The sequence below is a fragment of the Aspergillus multicolor genome, assembly GCF_047715735.1.
Source record: "Aspergillus multicolor strain CBS 133.54 unplaced genomic scaffold BDW74scaffold_24, whole genome shotgun sequence".
Lineage (NCBI taxonomy): Eukaryota > Fungi > Ascomycota > Eurotiomycetes > Eurotiales > Aspergillaceae > Aspergillus > Aspergillus multicolor.
Window position 1 is genome coordinate 1 of NW_027395975.1, and position 20969 is coordinate 20969.

At 51.3% G+C, this 20969-nt stretch overlaps 8 protein-coding genes across 8 annotated transcripts; 6 read left to right on the plus strand and 2 right to left on the minus strand.

Moving 5' to 3' along the window:
- Positions 1-638: 638 nt before the first annotated feature.
- On the plus strand, positions 639-1812 carry BDW74DRAFT_158314 (ankyrin repeat domain-containing protein). The gene is made up of 3 exons (XM_073725291.1): positions 639-1198; positions 1281-1328; positions 1404-1812. The coding sequence occupies exons 1-3, from the start codon at positions 932-934 to the stop codon at positions 1629-1631; spliced, it is 543 nt and encodes a 180-aa protein (XP_073581006.1). The 5' UTR covers positions 639-931; the 3' UTR covers positions 1632-1812.
- A 441-nt stretch (positions 1813-2253) lies between these two features.
- BDW74DRAFT_180781 (isocyanide synthase family protein) lies at positions 2254-4254 on the minus strand (the record flags this gene model as incomplete). The annotated part of the gene is made up of 4 exons (XM_073729819.1): positions 2254-2812; positions 2874-2941; positions 3005-3438; positions 3510-4254. 4 exons carry the CDS (start codon positions 4252-4254, stop codon positions 2254-2256), a joined length of 1806 nt encoding a protein of 601 aa, XP_073581007.1.
- Positions 4255-5192: 938 nt separating this feature from the next.
- Positions 5193-6837, plus strand: BDW74DRAFT_169523 (cytochrome P450; the record flags this gene model as incomplete). The annotated part of the gene is made up of 3 exons (XM_073727003.1): positions 5193-5789; positions 5844-6209; positions 6271-6837. The coding sequence occupies 3 exons, from the start codon at positions 5193-5195 to the stop codon at positions 6835-6837; spliced, it is 1530 nt and encodes a 509-aa protein (XP_073581008.1).
- A 1121-nt stretch (positions 6838-7958) lies between these two features.
- On the plus strand, positions 7959-9737 carry BDW74DRAFT_186862 (uncharacterized protein; the record flags this gene model as incomplete). Its single annotated transcript, XM_073731329.1, has 5 exons — positions 7959-8226; positions 8295-8967; positions 9037-9258; positions 9338-9537; positions 9711-9737. Exons 1-5 carry the CDS (start codon positions 7984-7986, stop codon positions 9735-9737), a joined length of 1365 nt encoding a protein of 454 aa, XP_073581009.1. The 5' UTR covers positions 7959-7983.
- An 871-nt stretch (positions 9738-10608) lies between these two features.
- BDW74DRAFT_158321 (uncharacterized protein) lies at positions 10609-11394 on the plus strand. Its single transcript, XM_073725293.1, has one exon. It carries the CDS (start codon positions 10649-10651, stop codon positions 11201-11203), a length of 555 nt encoding a protein of 184 aa, XP_073581010.1. The 5' UTR covers positions 10609-10648; the 3' UTR covers positions 11204-11394.
- Positions 11395-11695: 301 nt separating this feature from the next.
- Positions 11696-13948, minus strand: BDW74DRAFT_158322 (uncharacterized protein). The gene has a single exon (XM_073725294.1). It carries the CDS (start codon positions 13796-13798, stop codon positions 12146-12148), a length of 1653 nt encoding a protein of 550 aa, XP_073581011.1. The 5' UTR covers positions 13799-13948; the 3' UTR covers positions 11696-12145.
- A 429-nt stretch (positions 13949-14377) lies between these two features.
- On the plus strand, positions 14378-18897 carry BDW74DRAFT_180786 (uncharacterized protein; the record flags this gene model as incomplete). The annotated part of the gene is made up of 2 exons (XM_073729820.1): positions 14378-17298; positions 17346-18897. The coding sequence occupies 2 exons, from the start codon at positions 14378-14380 to the stop codon at positions 18895-18897; spliced, it is 4473 nt and encodes a 1490-aa protein (XP_073581012.1).
- Positions 18898-19241: 344 nt separating this feature from the next.
- BDW74DRAFT_180787 (uncharacterized protein) lies at positions 19242-20000 on the plus strand (the record flags this gene model as incomplete). The annotated part of the gene is made up of 2 exons (XM_073729821.1): positions 19242-19444; positions 19601-20000. 2 exons carry the CDS (start codon positions 19242-19244, stop codon positions 19998-20000), a joined length of 603 nt encoding a protein of 200 aa, XP_073581013.1.
- Positions 20001-20969: the final 969 nt, after the last annotated feature.

Sequence of the window (20969 nt, forward strand, 5' to 3'; positions counted from 1 at the left end):
CACACTAAGAACCAGAAGAATAAAATATTCCGCCTAATTATATTAGAGGATATGATGCTAAGCTATAAAGGGGACTACGGTTATATCCAGTAATATAAAGCTATAAAGCGGGTGCTTTAACAGGATATAATAAATTTATATTAGGTGCTTTATAGGGATTTAATTTAGTTATATATTTAAAGAACTATTTTTATAGTGTTAGATAGTTTTAGTTATTATTTATTATCTTTAAAAACCAAGCTACCCTACCTTTTAGTTTTTATTTAGTCTTCCGTATAAGCTCTTTAACCTTAAGACTTGTACCTTCTACTCTTGCGCACAGAATATCCTTAAATCCCACCGGTTTAAGACGGATCGGCAGGCTTTATCTGACAGTAACCTTTACTAGTAACCTTTGCTGGTAACCTATGCTGGTAACCTTTGCTAGTGACCTTTGCTAGTAACCTTTACTTTACTACAGGGCGCTTTAGTAGCTGGGTGCTAAATTACTTTACCTAGTATAAAGCCTAAGTAAAATTTTTTTTAAGGGGCCCTAAGAGGCGGTAGGCAAAGCGGTATATAGTGTTAGTATAATTTAGAGTTTTTTCCCGAGTGTCCGTATAGGCCTCCGTACGCGCCTCCTATGACGCCATCGCTGTCGGGATAGTCCGGAACAACTCGCTATTACGTCGATCGCCCTACTTATCAACTTCCGATGCTTTCCATGTCCTATGTTCGACTTACGAGAACACTTTTTATCGTCTTCAACAAGATCTTCATCATGTACGGAGCAAGACTATGAGGACATCGCGCGTCCAGCCCGCTTTATCGCCGCTTTTAATGGCTGTGTGAGGCAGCGGCTGCACTGTTTCTGTCCAATGCTGATGGCCATTCTCGAGACAACAAAGGGAGGACATGTCTCCACCCCGCTGCCTTGCACAACCACGCGGACATGGTTGAGTTTCTGATTGCTCGTGGCTTGGATGTCAACTCCAGACGGCTTGACGGTGAAACAGTCTGCACGCGGATATGTCGCTCACCAAAACATGAGAGGGTATCCCAACTACTCATTAGCGCTGGTGCAGACGTCAATGCCTTAGTGAACGGTTTCAGCCATATGTTCACATGTGCCGCCAGAGGTGACGCAGAGACAATGGCTCTCCTGTTTCGTCGGGGCATGAATCCATCCCTTGCTGGTAAATCAGGCTGGACAGCACTGGTAAGCTCACTTTACCCCGTAGCCAGATCTCCCAAACTACCTACATGCAGCCATAAGCTGATACGTAAATGCACGCATACAGCATTTTGCGGCGCGCCCAATCCGCGTAAACGTAAAATATGATTATGCGGTAAGCTCAGACGTCCCCAGACAGAATCAGACCTCTCGATTCCCTGTCGTTGTATGCTAACGTCCCATCATATAGTGGGACTTCGATACTAGCAGACGCTCAAGGCTGGGGGTGGTCAAAATTCTTGTTCGGGCAGGGGCCGATGTAAACAGCATGACTGATAAGGGAAAGACGCCCCTTGGACTTCTAAAGTCCATCGAAAAACGCAGGATTCTGAGTACAGACGAGACTCTTATTGTGCAGTATGTCAAAGAACATGGGGCAGTAATTCGAAAACATGGAACTGTTGGAGCCGTGGCCTAGAGGTGTCAGCAGCCCTGTACAATCCTGCATTTGCGTAAGGATCAACTTCATTGGCATCTTTTTATATGACTTGTATCATTGCTCATGGTCGGCGGTAAAATGCAGCTTGATGGATAAACCGTTCGCGAGACTTGTACAAATCATGATATACAAAGTTGTTGGATATGAGCACGTATCGTTTGATTACAGGACTGGCTATCGTCTGGCACGGCCAGTTTTACCCAGCATTGGGCAGCTCTCTAAGGATATCTTATCCCTATGCTGTGCGTAAACGTCTGTAGTAGTATGTATGGTATAATAAAGTGCCGCCATCCATGATCCTGGGTGCTTTACTTGGCTCAGGGTGAGGATATATGCGGTTAATATTGCCCTACTGTAGGTATCTTAATCAAATATGATGGATTTATCTCAACTTAATCTATGTGCAGTAGGTAAAAAGAATTGATCTAAAAGCATAGATTAAGCACCCAATAACGCCATACCAAACAAGCGCAGTCTTGCTTCGCTGAAGAAACATCATAAGACGTAACAGGGCAACGCCCTCAACTAGGCACATGAGAAGAAATCACATATTAGGACATAAAGACGAAGCAGCAGAAAGCAGATCGGACACAAAGCAAGCTCAATACTTCCCCGTCCCTAGCACAGCCCGGATAACGCCCCAAACCGCCATCACGCGGTCCCAGAGACCCGCACTCATTATAGCGAGCAGGCTCTGTCTCGACGTCGACGCATGCGCAAGAGCACCAAGGCCCAGACGGCTGGATGCATGTTCCTTGATAACACTGAGATCCGCCTCACCCTCGGAAATCGTCTCGAGCGCGAGATCCGTCGGCACCTCGTCGTGCTTGGGGCTCGCACGACGGATGGAGAAGTACCCGCCCTCATTACCATTCCTCTCAACCCAAGACCCCTTGAAATGTCCAGCTTTAATTGCCTCCCGAGCAATACCGGAGCGAGTCAGGATCATACTCGGAACACCGTCGATCTTAACAAGTGCGTTATGCCACGCAGTTGGGATCTGGAATTCGTAGAGGGTGTTGGTGAGTGATGAGCCCTCCTTGGAGATGGAGGATGATTGAGATTCGGAGAGTTGGAGGAGGGTATGTAGACTCGGTGCTGCGCTCACGCTGCCCGCGGGGAAGAGGCGGATGCCGAATTTGGGGCCCGCGTTTGCGTGTCTACCCTTTGTCAGTATTGTCCGTCTAAAGAGGGTCAAGGGGATTGGGTAGGAAGGCATACGCATGGATACTAAGCCGGATATGATGCGGGAAGAGGAGTTCGACCAAATTCGAATACGCGTGGTTTCTCTGTCCAAACCGTCAGTATTTCGCGCTCCAGGTCAGAATATAGGCAGGGTAGACGGGGCTTACGGCAATCATCTCCTCCGCAACCTTACAAGCCAACCTTTTCCTTGCCTTACTCCCGACATTCCGCTGACTCATATAGGAGCCCAGATCCTCGAGCATGAAGCGCGATTGGCCTTGATAGAGAGCAAGTGTATCGGGGTGTTTGCTGTCAATTAGACCGCGTAAATGCGCGCGGTCGATACCGCCGATCCGTTCGAGGAGAAGACGGCATTTCTGCGCGGACTCTGTGAGGACTGTTTCGATTGGTTGCGGGATTGAGATGTCGTTTAGCATGGAGGATGAAAATGCGGATGTGCTTTCGGGCGATGAGAAGAAGAGGTCTTCGAGGCCGGTGAATTGGATGTATTTCTTTCCTTGTTGGGTGGACGGGAGATTGGAGAGGTATGTTTTTGCGAGGATTGCGCCGTAGGAGTCTACCAGGGCGTCGTCTACGCCGACTGTGTATTCCTTTAGCATGCGATCATGGAACGATAGAGGATTTTCAAGGGGGGAAAGTGGTGGGGCGTACTATTATCAGAAAAGACATGGCCATCACTAACGATCCACAGCGTGGCGCCGGGCTCATAGATTTCACAGACTTTCTCAATAAATGAGCTCAGATGAGAGAGGGCAAGGTACTCCGCTGCATCGGGCGTAACGCCAGCGACTTTATCAGGGTTCGACGATTTGCATGGGAACGCAGGGAGACAGAATTCGATTTTCTTGTTGTCTTTGATGAAGGTGTGGACTCGTTCAATGAAATAGGAGCGTCCAGAGGCGAGCCAGAGGTCGTGATGGGATGTGTTCTTCAGCGTTTCCTCGAAGAGGGTTGTTATTCTCTCTGCGAGTTTAACATTTGCCGTGGTGGGAGGGGAGGTAGGCGATGTAGTCAGGTGCCGCGTATTCAGCAACAGGTATGTCCTGGCCCAGTTGAAGAAAGCACCGTCTACGTTCGCCTCAGGCGGGAATGTGACAAGGCCGCGAATGACCGTGGTGCTTGTATCGTAGTGCTCGTGGATCTGGAGCGTGGAATGGGTGTGTTGCGATGTCAGGGGCTTGGAGAGGGTGATCTCTGTGGTGGCGATTACGTCCCCGGTGGCCAGCTTCGTGATGTCGGACGGCTCATTCTTGGTAAAGGCCTGGAACAGCTCCGTCGAGCGAGACTCGATCTCTGTGGCGTATCGTCCGTTGACGACGAGGAGGGTGCCGTTGTGCTTGCGCTGGTAGGAGGCAACCACGTGGTGGTAGACGGATGTTCCGTGGTTGATGGACATTTTGATGGGAAGATAAAAGATATGCGCTGTGAAAGGACTTTGAAAAAGTAATGTTAGACTGAAATAAAGTGTAGAAAGTGTAGAAAGCTTTGTTTTGTTGTTGATGATGAGAATAATCCCCTTTCACCCCCAACCAGCCCAGCCCGTCTTTATACCCTGTGTGACCCCGGATCCCGGGGTCCAGGGTAACACCAACACGAGTGAATCCAACTCTCGAGTTCATCAAAATAGCCAGAGGATTCACAATGCCTGTCCTAGCTGGCTGCCTCACTGACTTCTTCCCGCTCAGCCCATTCACTCGCACCCCCACGCCAGACCCAACAAGACCTCGACCTCAAGCTGTAATCAGGCTGTACAACATCACTCAGCCAGAGCCGCAATCTCGCACCAACAGCATACTCGCCGAAATAGCTCTTACCCTTCTAGCCCGTGCTCACTGGCCCGGCAGTTATTTTTGCTTATGGTCAGACGCGGCTGTGGCACTGGCACGGCACATCACCTCATCATTAGCCAGGCCATGGCGTGCGAGGGCTTCCTCCAGGCTTAAGCCACGCGGGAATTGGGCACCTCGCATGCGCAACTCCGACTTGGCGTCAGGCGAGAAGTTGTGTTACTATTCGCGTGGCAGGGCTATAGACAGGGTCGCACGTGGAGGAGGCGGAGTAAGAGTCTGGCTAGCCCTAATTTTGGACCAGAGTGCCAAGAGATCGAATGGCGCCAAGACTTACCAATCAGTGACTGCAGACAAGCAAGCTCAGCCTCGAGCTTTTTTTGGCAAGAGAGGCTGGAGGGCGTTGAATTCTCTGCTCTCTGTATACCTTCGCCAAGTTTGTTTTCTCCGGGTTTTGTTGTGCTGTTGTCCATGTCCTGGCTTCATCTCCTTTCAACCAATTTCTTTCCTCTCTCATCTTCCAATCGACCACAATTCCACCACCATCATGTTCCTCACCATCGCAGTCCTCTTCCCTGCCTTCATCGGCATTATTATCGCATTCCTAACCTACCTCTTCACACCCCCATCATCCTTTGCAACCTCCCTCCCCACAATCCCCTTCTACTACACTCTCCTGCCATTGATCAATCAAACCTTCAAACGTCCCTTAACCTCCCAAGTCACTCTATACAAAGAATACCTCTCAACCCCCTTAACCTCCCACGGCGCTGTAAAGCTCTTCTTCGGCGGCCGGTGGAACATCCTCATCACAAAACCCTCCTACATCGCCGAAGTCTTCAAAAACGAAGACCTCTACGCGAAGTCCGGAAACCAGAAGAAGATTCCGCATGGTGTGCTGGCGCAGTATACGGGAGATAATATTATCTCGTCGCATGGCAACATTTGGAGGCTTTACACGAGTGTTTTTAAGCCCGGCTTGCAGAGGGATTATGAGCCTGCTGGTGTTTCGAAGAATGCAGGGAAGTTGGTGGATTTGGTGAGAAGTGAGATGAAAGGGAGGGGATGGGTCGATGTCAATCCGCTTATGCAGCGGTATGCGCTGGCGAATTTGAGTGAGGTTCTGTTGGGGAGTACATTCGGGGTATGTACCAACCCCCCCTATATCAGACAGGCATGGTACTAATAAGAGGAATAGACGATGGAAAAGCCAAACGCCCCCCTGCACGCCTTCCAACTCCGCATCAAGCCCAAGATCTTCGACCCCATCTTCCTCAACTTCCCTGTGCTAGACTACCTCCCCCTATCAACTCGCCGCGAAGCCAGAAAGCTCGTATCCGAGTTCACAGACGAGCTCGTAAACACAGTTCGCAAGGGTCATACAGCATGCGAGCACGAGAAAGACCACACGACAACGCTCGGATGCCGGCTCCTCCACGCGTACGAGAGTGGCACCTTCACGGAGACACAACTGCGGCATAACATGATCAGTGCGTTTCTGGCGGGGCATGAGAATCCGCAGCTGCTCCTGATTTCGAGTTTGTTCTTGCTTGCTGACCACCCTGTACGCACTCCTCTTCTTTACCCCGGCATTATGGAAGATAATAAGGACTAACTGTGTCCAGGAATTGCAGCAATCCCTGCGTCTTGAAGTCTCATCCGTCCTTGACAGAGACGCCCCAGAACCGGCCTACGGTGACCTCTCATCACTCCCCCTCTTAACAAGCGTCATATACGAAGTTCTCCGCCTGTACCCACCAATCAGCCAACTCATAAACCGCCGCACTACAGCTCCAGCCCTCCTCGGCGGCTCCATCCCCATTCCCGCAGGAACATACGTAGGCTACAACGCCTACGCCACAAATCGGGACGTTGACTTCTGGGGTCCCGATGCAGAGGAATTCCAACCATCTCGGTGGGGGAGGACAATGGAAGAGATCAATTCCTTGTTCCGACGGGCGAATGCCAAGGGCGCATTTATTTCTTTCCATGGTGGACGGAGAGCTTGTTTGGGACAGAGATTTGCGCTCATGGAGGGGAGGGTTACTCTTGCGAGATTACTTAAAGAATTCCAATGGGAGGTTGATCCGTCTTGGGAACGGGGTATGACGCCTGCTGGACCGCTTTATGCACGGAATTTGAGATTGCGGTTTTTTGAACTTAATGGTGGCAATAAGACGGCGACCATGTGATCTTGGTTTGGGGTTGTACGGGTTTAGCTTTGGGTTTCTTGTTTACGAGATGTTGTCGCATTTTTCTACTTGATGGGGCAATTCGTGCAACAGCTATGAAAAGAACTATAATAACTGAGGCTTAAATACCTCTAACTACTGGATCTATCGATATTCGTCTTCCTATAGTGAAGGGAGGAACCACCCGAAGCTTCTCCGCATATTATCTACCGTCAGTAGTGGCCGTCAGCCAACGTAAGAAAAAACCCGAGCGCCCTACCTAATCAACGCATGTAATCTCCGAGGTACATTATACCCCGGAATTATTTAGGTGTGCTCTTCGGCCCCTGAGCCCACCAATCCCATATTTCTCCGTCGTGCGTGATGTTGTGATACTCTCAAACCTCCGAGGCCCGTCGAAAACATGCGTTACTAAGCGTGTAGTAAATGCATGCGGCTCAATATCGGACCCCGAATCCCAAGCCCGGGCTTACGGCACAACGGTCGCATTCTCGCAAATTCTCCGCGTGGGCTGCGGGTGCGACTGGACTCGGCGGGAAGTGGTGGTGGAGGTGGAGGTGCCACGTTGAGGCCGCCTGCATTAGGGCTTAGACTGCTGCAGAGTTAGGACTTACCAACACCAACTAGACACGTCTTGACCAATCAGCGAGAGCAATAACAAGGAACTCAGCCTTGGCTATTTCGGGATTCCGGAGTCCGGACTTTAGGAAGGCTTTGTGAAACTGGACACAACGTGTCTAAGCCTTTGGGGTGTTGGATACGGGCCGGGGTGGCTAAGCCCTAACTCGGGTCGGACTTAGGGCTCCAGCCTGGGCTTGGCCAGGTTGCAGTGGGCTTAGGCCTTGGCATGTTTGCTTATTCTTGTCATGCTTATGGTCCTGTCAATGGTCCAATCCTTCTGGCTGTGTAACCTGATAATAGATCACCGGAGGTATTATTAGATGCGTGCATTTGAGCAGGAAAAGTACCGGTAAGCATGCACGGGCTCAGCCTTGTATCCCACCTTCACGCCTTGACTTACCTGGTCACTCGCCATCTCTTGGCTTCATGACACGCCCTACATCTGCCTTTCTCTTCCATCCAGAAGATCATCGACTCTATTCTTCTGCTTCGTTATTCTTCTCTCACTCAACCTTAGTTCTGACAATGGACTCCCCCAAATCTCCAACGGGGGCTCCTCTCCTCCCAGACCGCACACCCCCCTACTCCGCATTCCCAGAGAGCAGAAAACGCCTTTATCTCTCCATCGTCACAGCAGCCGGCTTCTTCGGGCCCCTCTGTGGTGCCGTCTACCTACCATCATTGAATCTCTACGAAGATGTCTTCAATGCATCCGGCACAACCATCAACGCCACGGTCTCCGTGTATATGGCTGTTTTTGCAGTTGCGGTATGCCACATCCTTCCCTTCCATCATCATCTCCACATAGCAGGCGCAGAGTGCTAACAGCATTCCAGCCCCTCCTCGGCGCCGCCCTCTCAGACCTAGGCGGCCGCAAAACAATTTACATCTTCACACTGGCCTCGTTCCTAATCGCGAATATCCTGCTTGCGAGTTTACCGGCAAACATCGCCGCCCTCTTCATCCTGCGCATCTTCCAAGCCTTTGGGGCTTGCATCGTCACCTCCATCGGCACCGGCACGATAACAGATATCTTCGAGCCTGCCCGAAGAGCATCCGCACTGGCCATATTCTTGCTTGGTCCGCAGCTCGGTCCGGTCCTTGGCCCGCTTGTCGGGGGACAGTTTGCTACAGAAGCGAAATGGCGCTGGGCATTTGGGTTCCTTGCCCTCGCCTGTTTTCCTGTTTATCTGGCAATTCTGTTCTGCCTCCCCGAGACGCTGCGGTGTCTTGTCGGGAACGGTGAAGTGTTCGCGAATAGACCGCTTTTCACACTACCGAAACTGCGTCAAAACGGATTAGTTGACCAGAGCAAGTTCCCGAAACCGCCGAAACCGAGTCTCCGGAACTGGATGAAACTGCTCATCCAGCCGACACAGGGTATAGTTTTCGTGAACGGCGCTCTTTCCTTCGCGGGACTATACCTCATGTACGTCTCCTTTCCCGACGTCTGGGGCGAACGATATGGATTCAGTACGGCGGAGGTGGGATATGCTTATTTGAGCCCTGGTACGCCACCCCCTCCCTTCCACAACCCCATTCTGCTCTTACGTGCAAAGTACTAATGAGATTTTGCAGGAATTGCCCTCTTCATCGCCTCCCTCCTAACCGGCCGATTTTCCGACTGGCACCGCGCGAAACTAAAGAGCAGAGCCAGCCCCGACGCAAAAATAAAGCCCGAGACGCGGCTGCCTATCCAAATTGTCGGTTTCGTCATTTCAGCAGCGGGGAAGGTCCTCTTTGGATGGTTTACACAGTATAGTCTCCATCCGGTTGCGGGGCTTTTTGCGGCTGCGTTGGGTATGTCTATCCCTTTTCATTTCACTTTTCTGACAGACCTTGTCTGTATATGGAGAGATGGCTAACGGGTATGCTAAAGCCGGAATTGGCACAGCAATAATCTTCGTCACAAGCACATCCTTCCAAACCGAATGCGCGCCCGCGCAGTCTGCTACGATCGTTGCGTTGGCGGGGCTACTGCGGAACATCGCTGCAGCCATTGCGGCGGTTATTGTTGATGCGCTGGTGAAGGGGATGGGGTATGGGTGGTGTTTTACGGGACTGGGGATATTGGATGTGGTTTGTGTGCTGGGGATTCTGTATATTATGTGGAGGGGGTGGAGTAGGGAAGGTAGGGAGAATGCGGAGGGGGAGGGTAAGGGCGGGCAGAAGGGGTGGTATAGGATTAGTTCTTGGAGGAGTTCGTAGTGTTGTTATTTTTTTTTTCTTTTCTTGACAAGATTGAAGTATAGAGGCCGGGCGGCATTGGACGAATATAAAAGGCAAAAGAATGAAGAAATAGCATACCATACCTCTGAGAATCACCAGTTCTAACTGGGAGTACCTAAGAAGATACCTGAGGAAGCGATACTTCTATGCACCAATTGTTGGGACCTTTTTGTGGTGCGTCCTTTATCAGACGAACGGTTCCAACAAGTCAATCTACCAACTCTCAACTCAGCAATAGAGCAGGTCAACTTTTCCCAAAAGACTATACATGACCATTGGCGTTTTGCACTTAGGACCTGTGCAAGCTGGCTCGAAGAAACCAGGCATGATATATTTTTGCTCGAAGAGAAGATATTCTTAATATAGAACCCGAATGATTCACTAGAATTAAGCTGAGCAGGTCCTAAGCTGAAAGTTGGTCCCTTGGCCGTCAACCCAACTGGTATCCAAAAGACTTCTAACTACAGAAAAAGGTCATTACAATGCCCAGCCCGAGGTGCACTGCCCCCGCAGCTGAATATGGCCCGCCTGAGAGATCGGAGCCTCTACCTTCACGTAGTCCTTGTTATAACTACCCCCTTCCCCTAGGTACTTAAGATTTGGTATTTTCCAACCTCACAACATTGAGCTGGAGCTGTACCCTTCTGGCCTCGCATAGCTTCGATTCGATTATCGCACCAATTCCTCGCAACATACATATTTTTCTACTTTAGGTACCATGGCCTACTCACCGGCACAAGCCTCAAGCCTAGTACACCTCTTTGACCTTGCACCATCCCTCTGGTCCGCAAACGTCCTAAAGACCCGACTGGTGCTCAACTACAAATCAATCCCGTACACAGAGTCCGCCATCTGCTACCCGGACATCGCGCCCCTCCTAAAGTCTCTAGGTGTACATCCCCATGCACCCGAATCAAAACAGCCGGCACCCTATACACTACCCGCAATTCTCCACGACGGAATGAAAACTTCAGGAAATAAGCATGGCGCGCTAATGGACTCCCTTCCCATCGCGAAATATCTCGATGATACCTTTGACGGGCTTGATATCTTCCCAAATGGGGAAGAGAGCGTCCAGAAAGCCATCGAGGTGAACAAGATCTTAGGCGGCGTCGTCCACGCGGGGATCTCCCTGATTGCGCCGAATATGCCTTCCATCCTTGACGAGCGCGGGGCGGAGTACTTCGCGCGGACTCGTGAGGCGCGATTTGGGAAAGCACTTTCGCAGCTAAGGCCGGCAACAGAGGAAGGGGTCCAGAAGGTACTGGAGAGCATGAAAATAGCGCTGACGCCAGTCGTGGATATGCTTAAGGCAGACTCGGCCGGTCCGTTCTTCGAGGGGCAAACAGTTAGTTATGCGGACTTCGTGCTTGTGGCGTTTCTGGGGTGGTTTGAGAGGGTTAATTTTTGTGTTTTCGAGGCTGTGCTTGCGGTTGGAGACGGAGAGGTTAGGACTCTTTGGGAGGCTTGTCAGGTTTGGCTTTGTGGGAGGGGCTCTGAGGAGATATGGGATTGAGAAGGGGATGCTGCCCTTGGAAGCGTGGAATAGATCTGCGCCAAGAATGGGCTAGAACTAAATAGGCTGGAAAACAACCAGCGGTTGAGCGAGAAGGCGATGGATTCATAGTGCGACGGATGCTGGTTTCACGAGAGGAAGCGTCTGCTCTGATAGGTACCATAGATCCTCGCAGCTATTAGAACGCTCAAGCTCCGACTTTCCATCAATAACTGTGTTGTGTTGGTGTATAAGGACCGGCCTATAGCCAATTAGTTTTTAAAGCCCAGCGGTATAATATGCTGACAGGTTATGAGCCCAGAACCGTCTCCAGTATCCCTGAGCTTGTTTGAATATAGATAGATGTATAATATGTTAAAGCCTCTGATTAATACTCCCCTGTGTCTAAAATTATAAAACCCCGGTATCTTGATCCAAAAGAAGGAATAGTGTAAACCCTAAAGAAAAGGGTTATCCACCTTAACCTAAAGATAAAACAGTGCTAGATAAGCTGACCTTTTAGGGGGTGTGTTAGTTTATAAGGACCGGCCTATGGCCGATTAGCTTTTAAGGCCCAGCGGTATAATGCGCTGACATGTTGGTTCTTGATACTGTCATCAAATAATCTCCTTTAACCTCAATTACTTCCAAGACATATCGCGAGGTTTGACAACCCCATCTCGCAAAGAACCCGGATGATTCATTCGCAGCCCGCTTACGCGTAGACAATAGCTGAGGTCTTCCATTAGGCAAATCGCACACTCTACGCGCAGCTCCGCGCCCTTGATCCTTGTCTTATTGGGTTGATCGATAAGGTCCAAAGGCAGATCAAGAGCACGCAGCTACTTATGGACGATATCGGAAGGGAATAACCAAGATATTGGACAGAAGGTGATGAAGAGAAGCGGCATGAAAGAACAAAATGGTGGCAAAGTTGAGAGAAGAGCTTGAGGATCAAACCGCTCACACTCGACAAAGCTCCAATGGCTCCAGGATGCTCGAGGAGTATTGCCTCCAGACGTCGATTTCGGTCGAGCCGGATGTGTCTGTCGAGAGGCAGAGCTCTACCACCTTCCTGAACGTATCTCCCATTTGGAACCCCAAGCCAGCGACCATATCCGGTAAAAGTGTCTGGTGAAAGTCATACAAACTCGCTGCTTCCAACGCAGCGCTTGCGCAGGTCCAGTGCCCGATCTCTGCGAGCATCACGCCGAGTCCGTACACATCTGCTGCAGCGTTCCATCGAGCTCGCTTTGAGTTGTCGCGTTCCCCCATGGTTAGAACCGTTTCCCATGGCAGGTAAAGCTCGCGATCGGTAATTGTGTCCGAGAGGGGGGACGAAAACTCAGGTGATGCCTCTGCCCGAGCCTCCGCGCAGCCCACAATATACGGGCGGGAGATATCCCCAAAGAACAAGATGTTATGACTGTGCATGCCTTTGTGGAAGTAGCCGACTGACAAGAACTTCGCGTAGTATCGCGCGAGACAGACGGCCAGATGGAACCGTGTCCCTAGGGACGGGCGTTGCTTTGGGGACAGTGTTTGAAGGAGAGTGTGAAGGGAAACAGGAGATTCAGACTGGCGGCCGGGGTACTCATAGATCAACTCGATGAAGTGCAAGTCCGGCTCCGATGAGTCTGGTGCAATCCATCCGAGGCATCTGGGGATACCAAAACTGCTGCACGAATTGTTGTCCGAGGCTGAAATTGACCCTAGGACAGATGCCAGATGGTTGAGTCGTTGTTCAGCAGTTGCTACGGAACTCGTCGTTGTGAACAACTGCCTACGCTCCAGAAAAACTGTCCGAGAGATCGACTTCCTGTCTGGACTGCCGCTGTAGATTGCTGTGCTGTAGACCCCGCTGCTGCGACTGATCATGGTCCTGAAGGTGATCTCGTGGTTGCGGATGCGGAAATCCTGCACCCCCTTGTATGCCATTGACATTTCCGACTCTAGTGTCAACTTTGCGACTCTGACTGTGGCCCCTTGCTGCAAATCCTGATATCCAATTGTTGAGGCATGGGTCTGCAAGTCTCTCAGCTGGTTCACGTCTGCCTCTAGGATCACGGTAGCCTCAAACGCGAGGTGGAGTCTCTGTCGAGATGCTGCGGGGAGTACCTGCTCGAGGTAATTGTTGAGTTGCCGCAAGCTATCGATCAGCTCTTTCAGCCGGTTTCTGTCGTCGGCGATCCATGAGAGGTGTTTTGTATGGCGCTTCGACGGTAGCAGTTTCTTGAACTTGTGCTTGGGCTCTGTCTGTTCATACTTGACCACAATCCCCTGCGCCTCAGTCAGAACGCCCTGGACAGTTTCCAGCAAGCGACTAAGATGGTCATGCTTCCAAACGACGACCGAAGTAGGAGCGACGTCATTGTTGCGAACGGGGAAGGCACCTCCTTGGACCACGGGGACTGCCTCTGGAGGATCTCGAAGTCCTCGCAATAGTTCTTCTCGAACCAACTCGAATCGTGATTTCTCGAGCTCCAAGAACAACCCATGCCGTCCACTGTCCTGTGTTAGCCGTCTCGCGTGGCTGACATGCTCGTAAAGCTTCAAACAAGCATCGAACAGTCCCGTCAAGCCGACCACTCCGAGCGCGAGGCTGGCAGGATCCATGGCGCCGTCCTAAGCGTCTCCGTTTTTCACAACTTCGTTCGTTCGTGTAAGTCTGGATCGGCTTTTCGATTAAGCTTGGTGAGTTCAGTCAATGAACAAGCCTTAGAATTGTGGTCTCACACTGACGGGTTAACCAAACACGCGATTCGCGCCTTTGACGCTCACCAAAACAAGACGACAGTCCCAAATCCGCGTGACGTGTCTCTCTGGCTACCAAACACCGCACCTCCTGCGCCCCGTCCAAGGCGCATGCGGCTGTCACCAGTTGCCAATCACGAATGCCGTAAATGCCCAAGCTATACATATCCACCAGTCAACTGGTACGCCCAGAAATGGTCCTGCAGTGTGATTGGATTGGCCGACGATCCTGCGCACGGCTCGCGACGCGAAAGGCTGATCGGCGGCATGGAATCTCAATCCCCCAAGACTTCCTGAAAACATTTCTGAGGACAACCGGGAACTTCCTATTTGCGATGTTCGCGTACGCCGTCTTTCTATGGCGCAAAAAGCCACGATCAGGAGAGTTGTAACGCCGTATCACGACGACCCTGGTCTTTTCATCCTAACTAAGCGAGCACCATGAACAGCAGGAAAATCCCTACAACGAACGATAGAGCGTCATCTGCGTTGGACTTTGTCACTGCAGCAACCGTCATCTCCCGGATGTATCTCCGTGGGAACTATCTCAAATTTCAGGATGTAGATGGGAACCCAAAAGAAAGGGAGCTCTCGCTTTTGGGCAAAGGGTCGGTCTTCGTCGCGTACAAGAGAGAGATCATACAGAAGGTGCCCTCTCCCTTACAGATGGGGCAGTACGACACAAGAAGCACGCCAGTCGTTTTCAAACAGCCAAAGACAATTTTCGACGCCGCGGGGCAGCCCCTATTACCGGAAGACCTACGAGGCTTTCTTATGGAGACGCAGGTCCTCTCTCACCGACCTCTATACTGGCATCCCAATGTCATCACTCCCATTGGGATCTCATGGTCTCTCGACCTCTTCTGCAGAGCCCCCGCTGTGCAACCCCAGCTCGTCTTGGAGGTGGCCGATCAGTCGCTGGACAAGTTCCTAGACAGCTCTCCAAACAACCCTTTTCAAGCCAGGGTTCGCATAGCCCTCGATATCACCAATGGCCTGAGAGCCGTCCATGCCTGTGGCATTATCCATGGCGATATTAAGCCGGCGAATGTTCTGCTTTGTAATGATACCACAAGGCCTGGTGGCACATTCACGGCAAAGATCGCCGACTTCAGCCACTCTTGGATTTTCGATCATCTTCCTAGTCGGCACCTTGTGGGGTCACAAAACTATAGAGCACCCGAGGTTATCCGTCGAGAGATGATTGCTGATTATCGCCCTGCGGACACATATTCCCTGGGCGTGACTCTGTGGCGGGTCTTGGTGATAAATTCTGATATCCCTATCGCCCTCCCTCTTTCATACAGTATAGAACCCGACTCGCAAGATGATCCGTATCTCGAATCGGTGCTCACCTGTCTAAGGCACTTTTTGGACCGTGATGCGAATGAAAGAAGGTGGCCTCTGCTTCGACGTGTAGCAAGTGCTTCTCTGTCTTTGGATCCAACATCTCGCCAAACCACTCAGATCCAGGACGCCCTTGTTTCCTTTCTTCAAAGTGGCTCGGATGCCTTGGACCGGGAAGAACTTGATGTCGTCATGGGGACTGTCAACTCGATCACCATGGCCCCCTTACAGGAAACGCAACCGGACAGCTTGTTCGTCAACCTTCAACTCTTTCAATGTGCCCGGGGCCCTGTACAGGATCAGCTCATGGAAGCGCTGCAGCAGATCTGTCAGACCTCATGGGATGTTCGGCGGCCGGAAGCTTTATACACTCTGGGGATATGTAAGCTGGCGGGCTTCGGGGATCCACAGAAGGCAAATGCTGAAGTAGGCCTCATGCTACTCCACGATGCAGCAGATCAAGGCCACGTCGGTGCCAAAGGCTACCTACCTCGAGTGTTGCGTACATTTGCGCGAGGGGTGAATGGACATAGAATCCTCCTACCGGAACTGCTTATACCATCAAACTGGCTGCTCGACGCCGCTGTTGCTGGCCACGAGGTAGCATTTGACGAGATTACCGAGGGAGGAACCAACAAGCGCACAAAGGGCCAGGTGCTGCGCCTGCGAGCATTGGCTCGATTCCAGTCGGACCTCACAATCGACAGATTGTTTCGATTTCAGAATGCAGTTGGTAAGATTTCAGAATCACAAATGGCAGAAAGGTTCGTTGTCAATGACAACGGGGACACGATTTTACATTGGGCATCTTATCGCAATCTATATCCGCATCTCCATTATCTCTTGGAGGAGGGGACACCGCTTGACGTGGACGTGCCCAACGCCGACGGGGATACAGCCCTCATTACCGCCTGCAGCGTTGGCAATCTGGAAGCTGCCCTCTGCCTGATAAGGGCCGGGGCCGATGTCAATATGGTCAATAAGCAAAGCGAGACATGTTTGCATTATCTGTGGAGATTTACCGATGACGAGGGCTCGCAACTTTTGCACGAACTGGCACCGCGCGGAATAAACTACGACACCGAATCACTTCACCCTTCCCTACTGCTGGATAGTGCGGAGAGCGCTGGGCCCATGGTGTCGGAGCTTGATCCCCTACCCGTATTGGCCGGCAAGGCCGTTTTACGGCTGGCAGGGCGCGGTCGGACAACTCTTCTACGGGAGCTCTTGTTGGCCGCACCGCCGAGTGAACCTAGAGATGGCAATCTCGTACGGCAAATGATCCGCTGGGCATCAACGCTGACATTCCCCGACATGCGGGATATGCTCGTCGCCTTTGCCCGTGGAGATGACTTTACCTCGGGGTCACAGGGGAACTCGGTGTGGGACTTTGTTCCGATTGAGGATACGACATTCGAAAGCGAAAGCGCTACCAGAGGGTACTTGGACGCAGTTGCTCAGGGATACCTCTCATTTGGCCGCGGCGGATGGAAGACTCCCGACATCTGGTGGAGGATCTGCTGCCACGGCCCGACGTGGTGGGAGCGGCTGCAGTTGACGATGAACTCTATCATTTGGGGGTCTTCCAAGTCGCTATGCTGTTATGAGAGTACGGTGCTTCGTTCGCTTGAGATTCATAGCCTGAGCTTCTTTCGTCTTTTCTTCCAAAGCATGACTGATAACAGGCTGGACCAGCGTATTCGTTCCAGACCCCACGCGGTTTGCATCTGCAACAAGGCGAAAGTCAAGAATTTCAACCCAAGCTCCAGAGGACAAAGGGAGATTCGACTCCGGCCAATGAAGAGGCCAGTTGACCGCGTAATGTACAAAGATGGCCGGACTATGTTGCATCTCACGATCATGATGGGTCTACGGCAGGCTTTTCTCATCCTGGTCGACGAGTTCCATGCTGACATTGAGCGACTTGTCAAGTGCCAGAGCTCCGCAGACTATCCTCCCCACGGTCTCAATTGTTACTCGTTGCTCGCAATGTATTCTAAAGATTGGTGGTTCATGTGAGTTACCTAAGCCTTCCACTTGCATATCTCCTAACGACTCGCAGCGATGAATTCGCGAATCGTGGCCTCCAGCCGGGCTATTCCGGACAACTGCAGAGCATGTTCAGCTGGAAAGTGTTTCTTCCATTCTATGGTCTCTGGTCCACGTCGTACTACTTGTTTATCCCCCCTCTGCTGCACGCCTTTGATCATGGTTGTCACTTTCTAGTACGATTTCTACTTGACCAAGGATACACATTACAGCAGCCCATCACTGTTAGGATGACTGTCTTGGATTACGTTCTGGCACCCGCGATCATCAACACTGCCACACTTCGGTTTCTCTTCGGTAGGAGGGGACAGTACCTTACCGAAACCGGGGACCTGAAGTTGATAGATTCGTCTTTGATTCCGCGCCGCTTGTTTGACCAAGGCAAAGGACTTCGTATATTCCAGCTCGTGGCTCAGAAACAACAGCTAACCCTGGATGATCCGGACTCAATGGCAGAGTTACCCAAACGAGCTCGCTTTTCGTTGCATCCTCCGTCTACATGGACTAATTACCTTCAAAACTTCATCTTGTCCATTATCTTCTCAGCATATTCGATTCCCATGAATGTCATTTATCTGCCAATGACATACATGGACCTCAGCAATGAGAGTGTCCGCAAGCGGGCCGAGGAACGCATCATTACCACGAAGGATCCCGTCTGGTTGGGAAGACATTTGTCGACTTCAAAAGAGGCCGAGCAGGACCAGGCCATCCTGGTTGCGGTCTGGCAAGAGTTATTGCGTCTGTTCCCCAACGTCAAGGTCACTCCAATCTGGTATCGTGTAGGATTTGGTTTCCATCGTTCGCGTTCCCTGCTCGCCACAGCCGTTCTCGGTAGCCAATCTATCGACCTGTGGGGCCCCTACTCACTCTCGACGGCGACGGTGAGCCATTTCGCAACCTGGTCCAAAGACAAAGACACCGATCCATTGGCCCAGATGACGATGGACTATTATGTCAACGCTGTCACACAGCACGAGCCGTCACTGACGGACTTTTTCCTGTTTGACGACTATGACTTGGTGCCTAGTGGCACTATCATTGGAAAGAGGCTCTATGAAATGGGCCACCGTCACTCTTTGCTATATTTCTACGATGTCCGTGCCGCTCTTATCCTGGTAGTGTGGCTAACACCTTTTGCTGTTATCGTGGGGTTGTGGTTATTTCATGCAAGAGCACCAGCCAGCATCTGCGGCATCCTCCTCCTCTACCCGTCCCTCCTTCTGAGCTGTTTCGAAAAGCCGTACGCGCGTTTTCTAATGGTCAATATCACAATTATGGTCGGCTGGCCGTTTCTTTACGCTTGGCCCTGGAACGCCATCCAAAAGATGACTCTCTTTTTCCTTATCGCGGCGTCGATCTTCCTGTCCCCTTTCTTGCTAATCGTGTACATTTCTGCTATGGGCACTAGGGGCTTGCTGTACCCCAAGGAGAGATACTTGTGTAATGCGCTGATAAGACAGGTTGAGTATACTGGCTACTCGCCGCTTAGGCTCTTTAGGACGCTGTCCCCTGAGAAAGAGCCGGGTTGTGAGCTGGAGGCTAGAAGGCGGGTTGACGTGTAGGCATCCTGTGAGTCATGTTTGATTTGTAGGGGCTGTACTTTGTTGTATGCAATAAAGCTTACTTCGATTAACGCTTGGCTTTACGCATTAGGCACTCTGTTGTTGTGGGATGAACCGCTCTTGGCGCCAAAGGGTGCATACCCAATGAATATTACGTAATCCGACAGCAACTCCTGCATTAGGGCACGGGGCGAGGATGCTCAGGTGCTCCTGCCTTCCAAAACTCAGCCCGGCCAGCAGCAAAACACTCAGAACATAAATTCAGCATTTCCCATATTTCATAACACCAAGCGCTACATATACACTTTATCTTGCCATACTTATCCCGTTATCTCATGGCAGCAATGCCCGATATCAAAGACTCACCTCCAACTCCGCCGCTTCGTCCAACTACACCACTTCCTGATACACTTCCAACCCCGCCTTTCCCTGACCCCCAACCTCTCGGACCTGTTCCACCTCCCCCGCCTGGTCCAAGAGAGAGGCCGAATGAGAGCTCACCGTTCGTCATACGACTCCGGACCCGACCAACGCCAGCGTTCCTCCAGTATGTACCTGCATCAAAAACCACGAACTGCCCCGCCCCAACAGGACCGTAATTCTTCTACGGCACGCTCTCCGATCCCTCTCTGCTCTCTGAGATCCTCGGCCTTGATAGCGAACCTCGTCTCCTATCGGCGAAGATATTGGGATACCAGTGCAGGTCGTGGGGTCCGTATCCGGCATTGGTACCCGTGAAGAAGGAGAGCGACGATGGGAACGACGACTCGGCGTTTGGATCGGATGGGGATGCGGAGGCGATCGTTACTGGCTTTGTTTATAACGTTAAGAGCGTTGAGCACGCGGAGCGCCTTGCGGAGTACGAGACGGGACATTACCGGGCTACGTCGTGTCGCATCACGTATACGGATGCGGGCTCTGAGTGGATCGAGCGCGATAAGGAGGGTGAATTGGGCTACGTGTTTGAGTTTGTTGGGGATCAGGATGATCTGAACGAGGGCGCGTTTGATCTGGAGGCTTGGTTGAAGAGGATTGGACGCGGCCGGGGTTCAACTGCAGTGGCAGTGAGTGAGCGAAACGACAACGGCACCTCCGCGGGCTAGACAGACCACAATGCCTTCGACGATGTTTTATACGGTCTTGCCCAGTTGGATTGTCTGGATGATGAGGCCCGGTTTGCCAAGGCGAACGATGAGAGTATTGCTGAGATGCTTAGGATCGAGAATCAGGATTTCGGGGGGGTTCCAAGGTTAGAGGGCGTTGAGGTTGTTGGAGCGGATGATACCTAGGTATATGCTAGGCATGGTTAACCGGGGAAGAGGGGGGTTCAATATTCTTTCAAGCGAGAAGCAAGCTTTAGATAGTGCATTTTGTCTAGTGTAGCATTAACCCATGACATGGCTATGCCTCTGCATGCATATGGATATACTTGTATTGTCCTAGTTCTCAATACCTCTCCTGGCCCCTTTACATTATGAGTTATAGGGTCGACATTTGTGTATGGCTTCAGGTTGCGCTCAATACAGCTGAGGTCAATGCAAATCTAGAAGGTATGTGCACCTAGGTCATGGACGGTATTTGTGCTTCAGTAACGACAATCCACGGGTATAGCTTGCACCTTCCCTTAAATTCATATTCAAACAAAAGGATACCAAGACCCACCCTCTTTGTCACTTTCCCTGTCTCTTGCCCCTAAGGGTTAATCTCCCACCCCCTCCACCTTATTTTCATCTCAATGTGGTTGAGCTTACCTCGTCCCTTGCCTTCCTGCCAAAACTGTGGCCATTAGAGCTTGGAATTGCTACGCGAGACGGGATCTCGATTCGGTCTTCTGGGCCATGGAAGGTTCTCTTGCCCCTTATACGGAATGCTGGACCTACCCTTGAGTTTGAGTTGTGATACCTACCTCCAAGAGATAAGGGTTCGCGGCTTGCAGTTGATCTGGCTTGGGAGTATGGTATTAGGATTTCAGATCCAGGGGAAAAAAAATAATATTGTGCAGAAGCGGGGCGTTGTGAGGTAGCAAATGGCCCTACGTAGGCACGGTATACCGTATGCTTCCCACTTTAATG

Bases quoted from the DNA above. Each gene is read 5' to 3' on its own strand.
- BDW74DRAFT_158314 (XM_073725291.1), top strand. From the start codon at position 932: ATGGTTGAGTTTCTGATTGCTCGTGGCTTGGATGTCAACTCCAGACGG. The intron at 1,199-1,280 runs GTAAGCTCACTT...GCACGCATACAG, and splicing joins AATCAGGCTGGACAGCACTG to CATTTTGCGGCGCGCCCAAT. The intron at 1,329-1,403 runs GTAAGCTCAGAC...CCCATCATATAG, and splicing joins ACGTAAAATATGATTATGCG to TGGGACTTCGATACTAGCAG.
- BDW74DRAFT_158321 (XM_073725293.1), top strand. From the start codon at position 10,649: ATGAAAACTTCAGGAAATAAGCATGGCGCGCTAATGGACTCCCTTCCC.
- BDW74DRAFT_158322 (XM_073725294.1), bottom strand. From the start codon at position 13,798: ATGGATCCTGCCAGCCTCGCGCTCGGAGTGGTCGGCTTGACGGGACTG.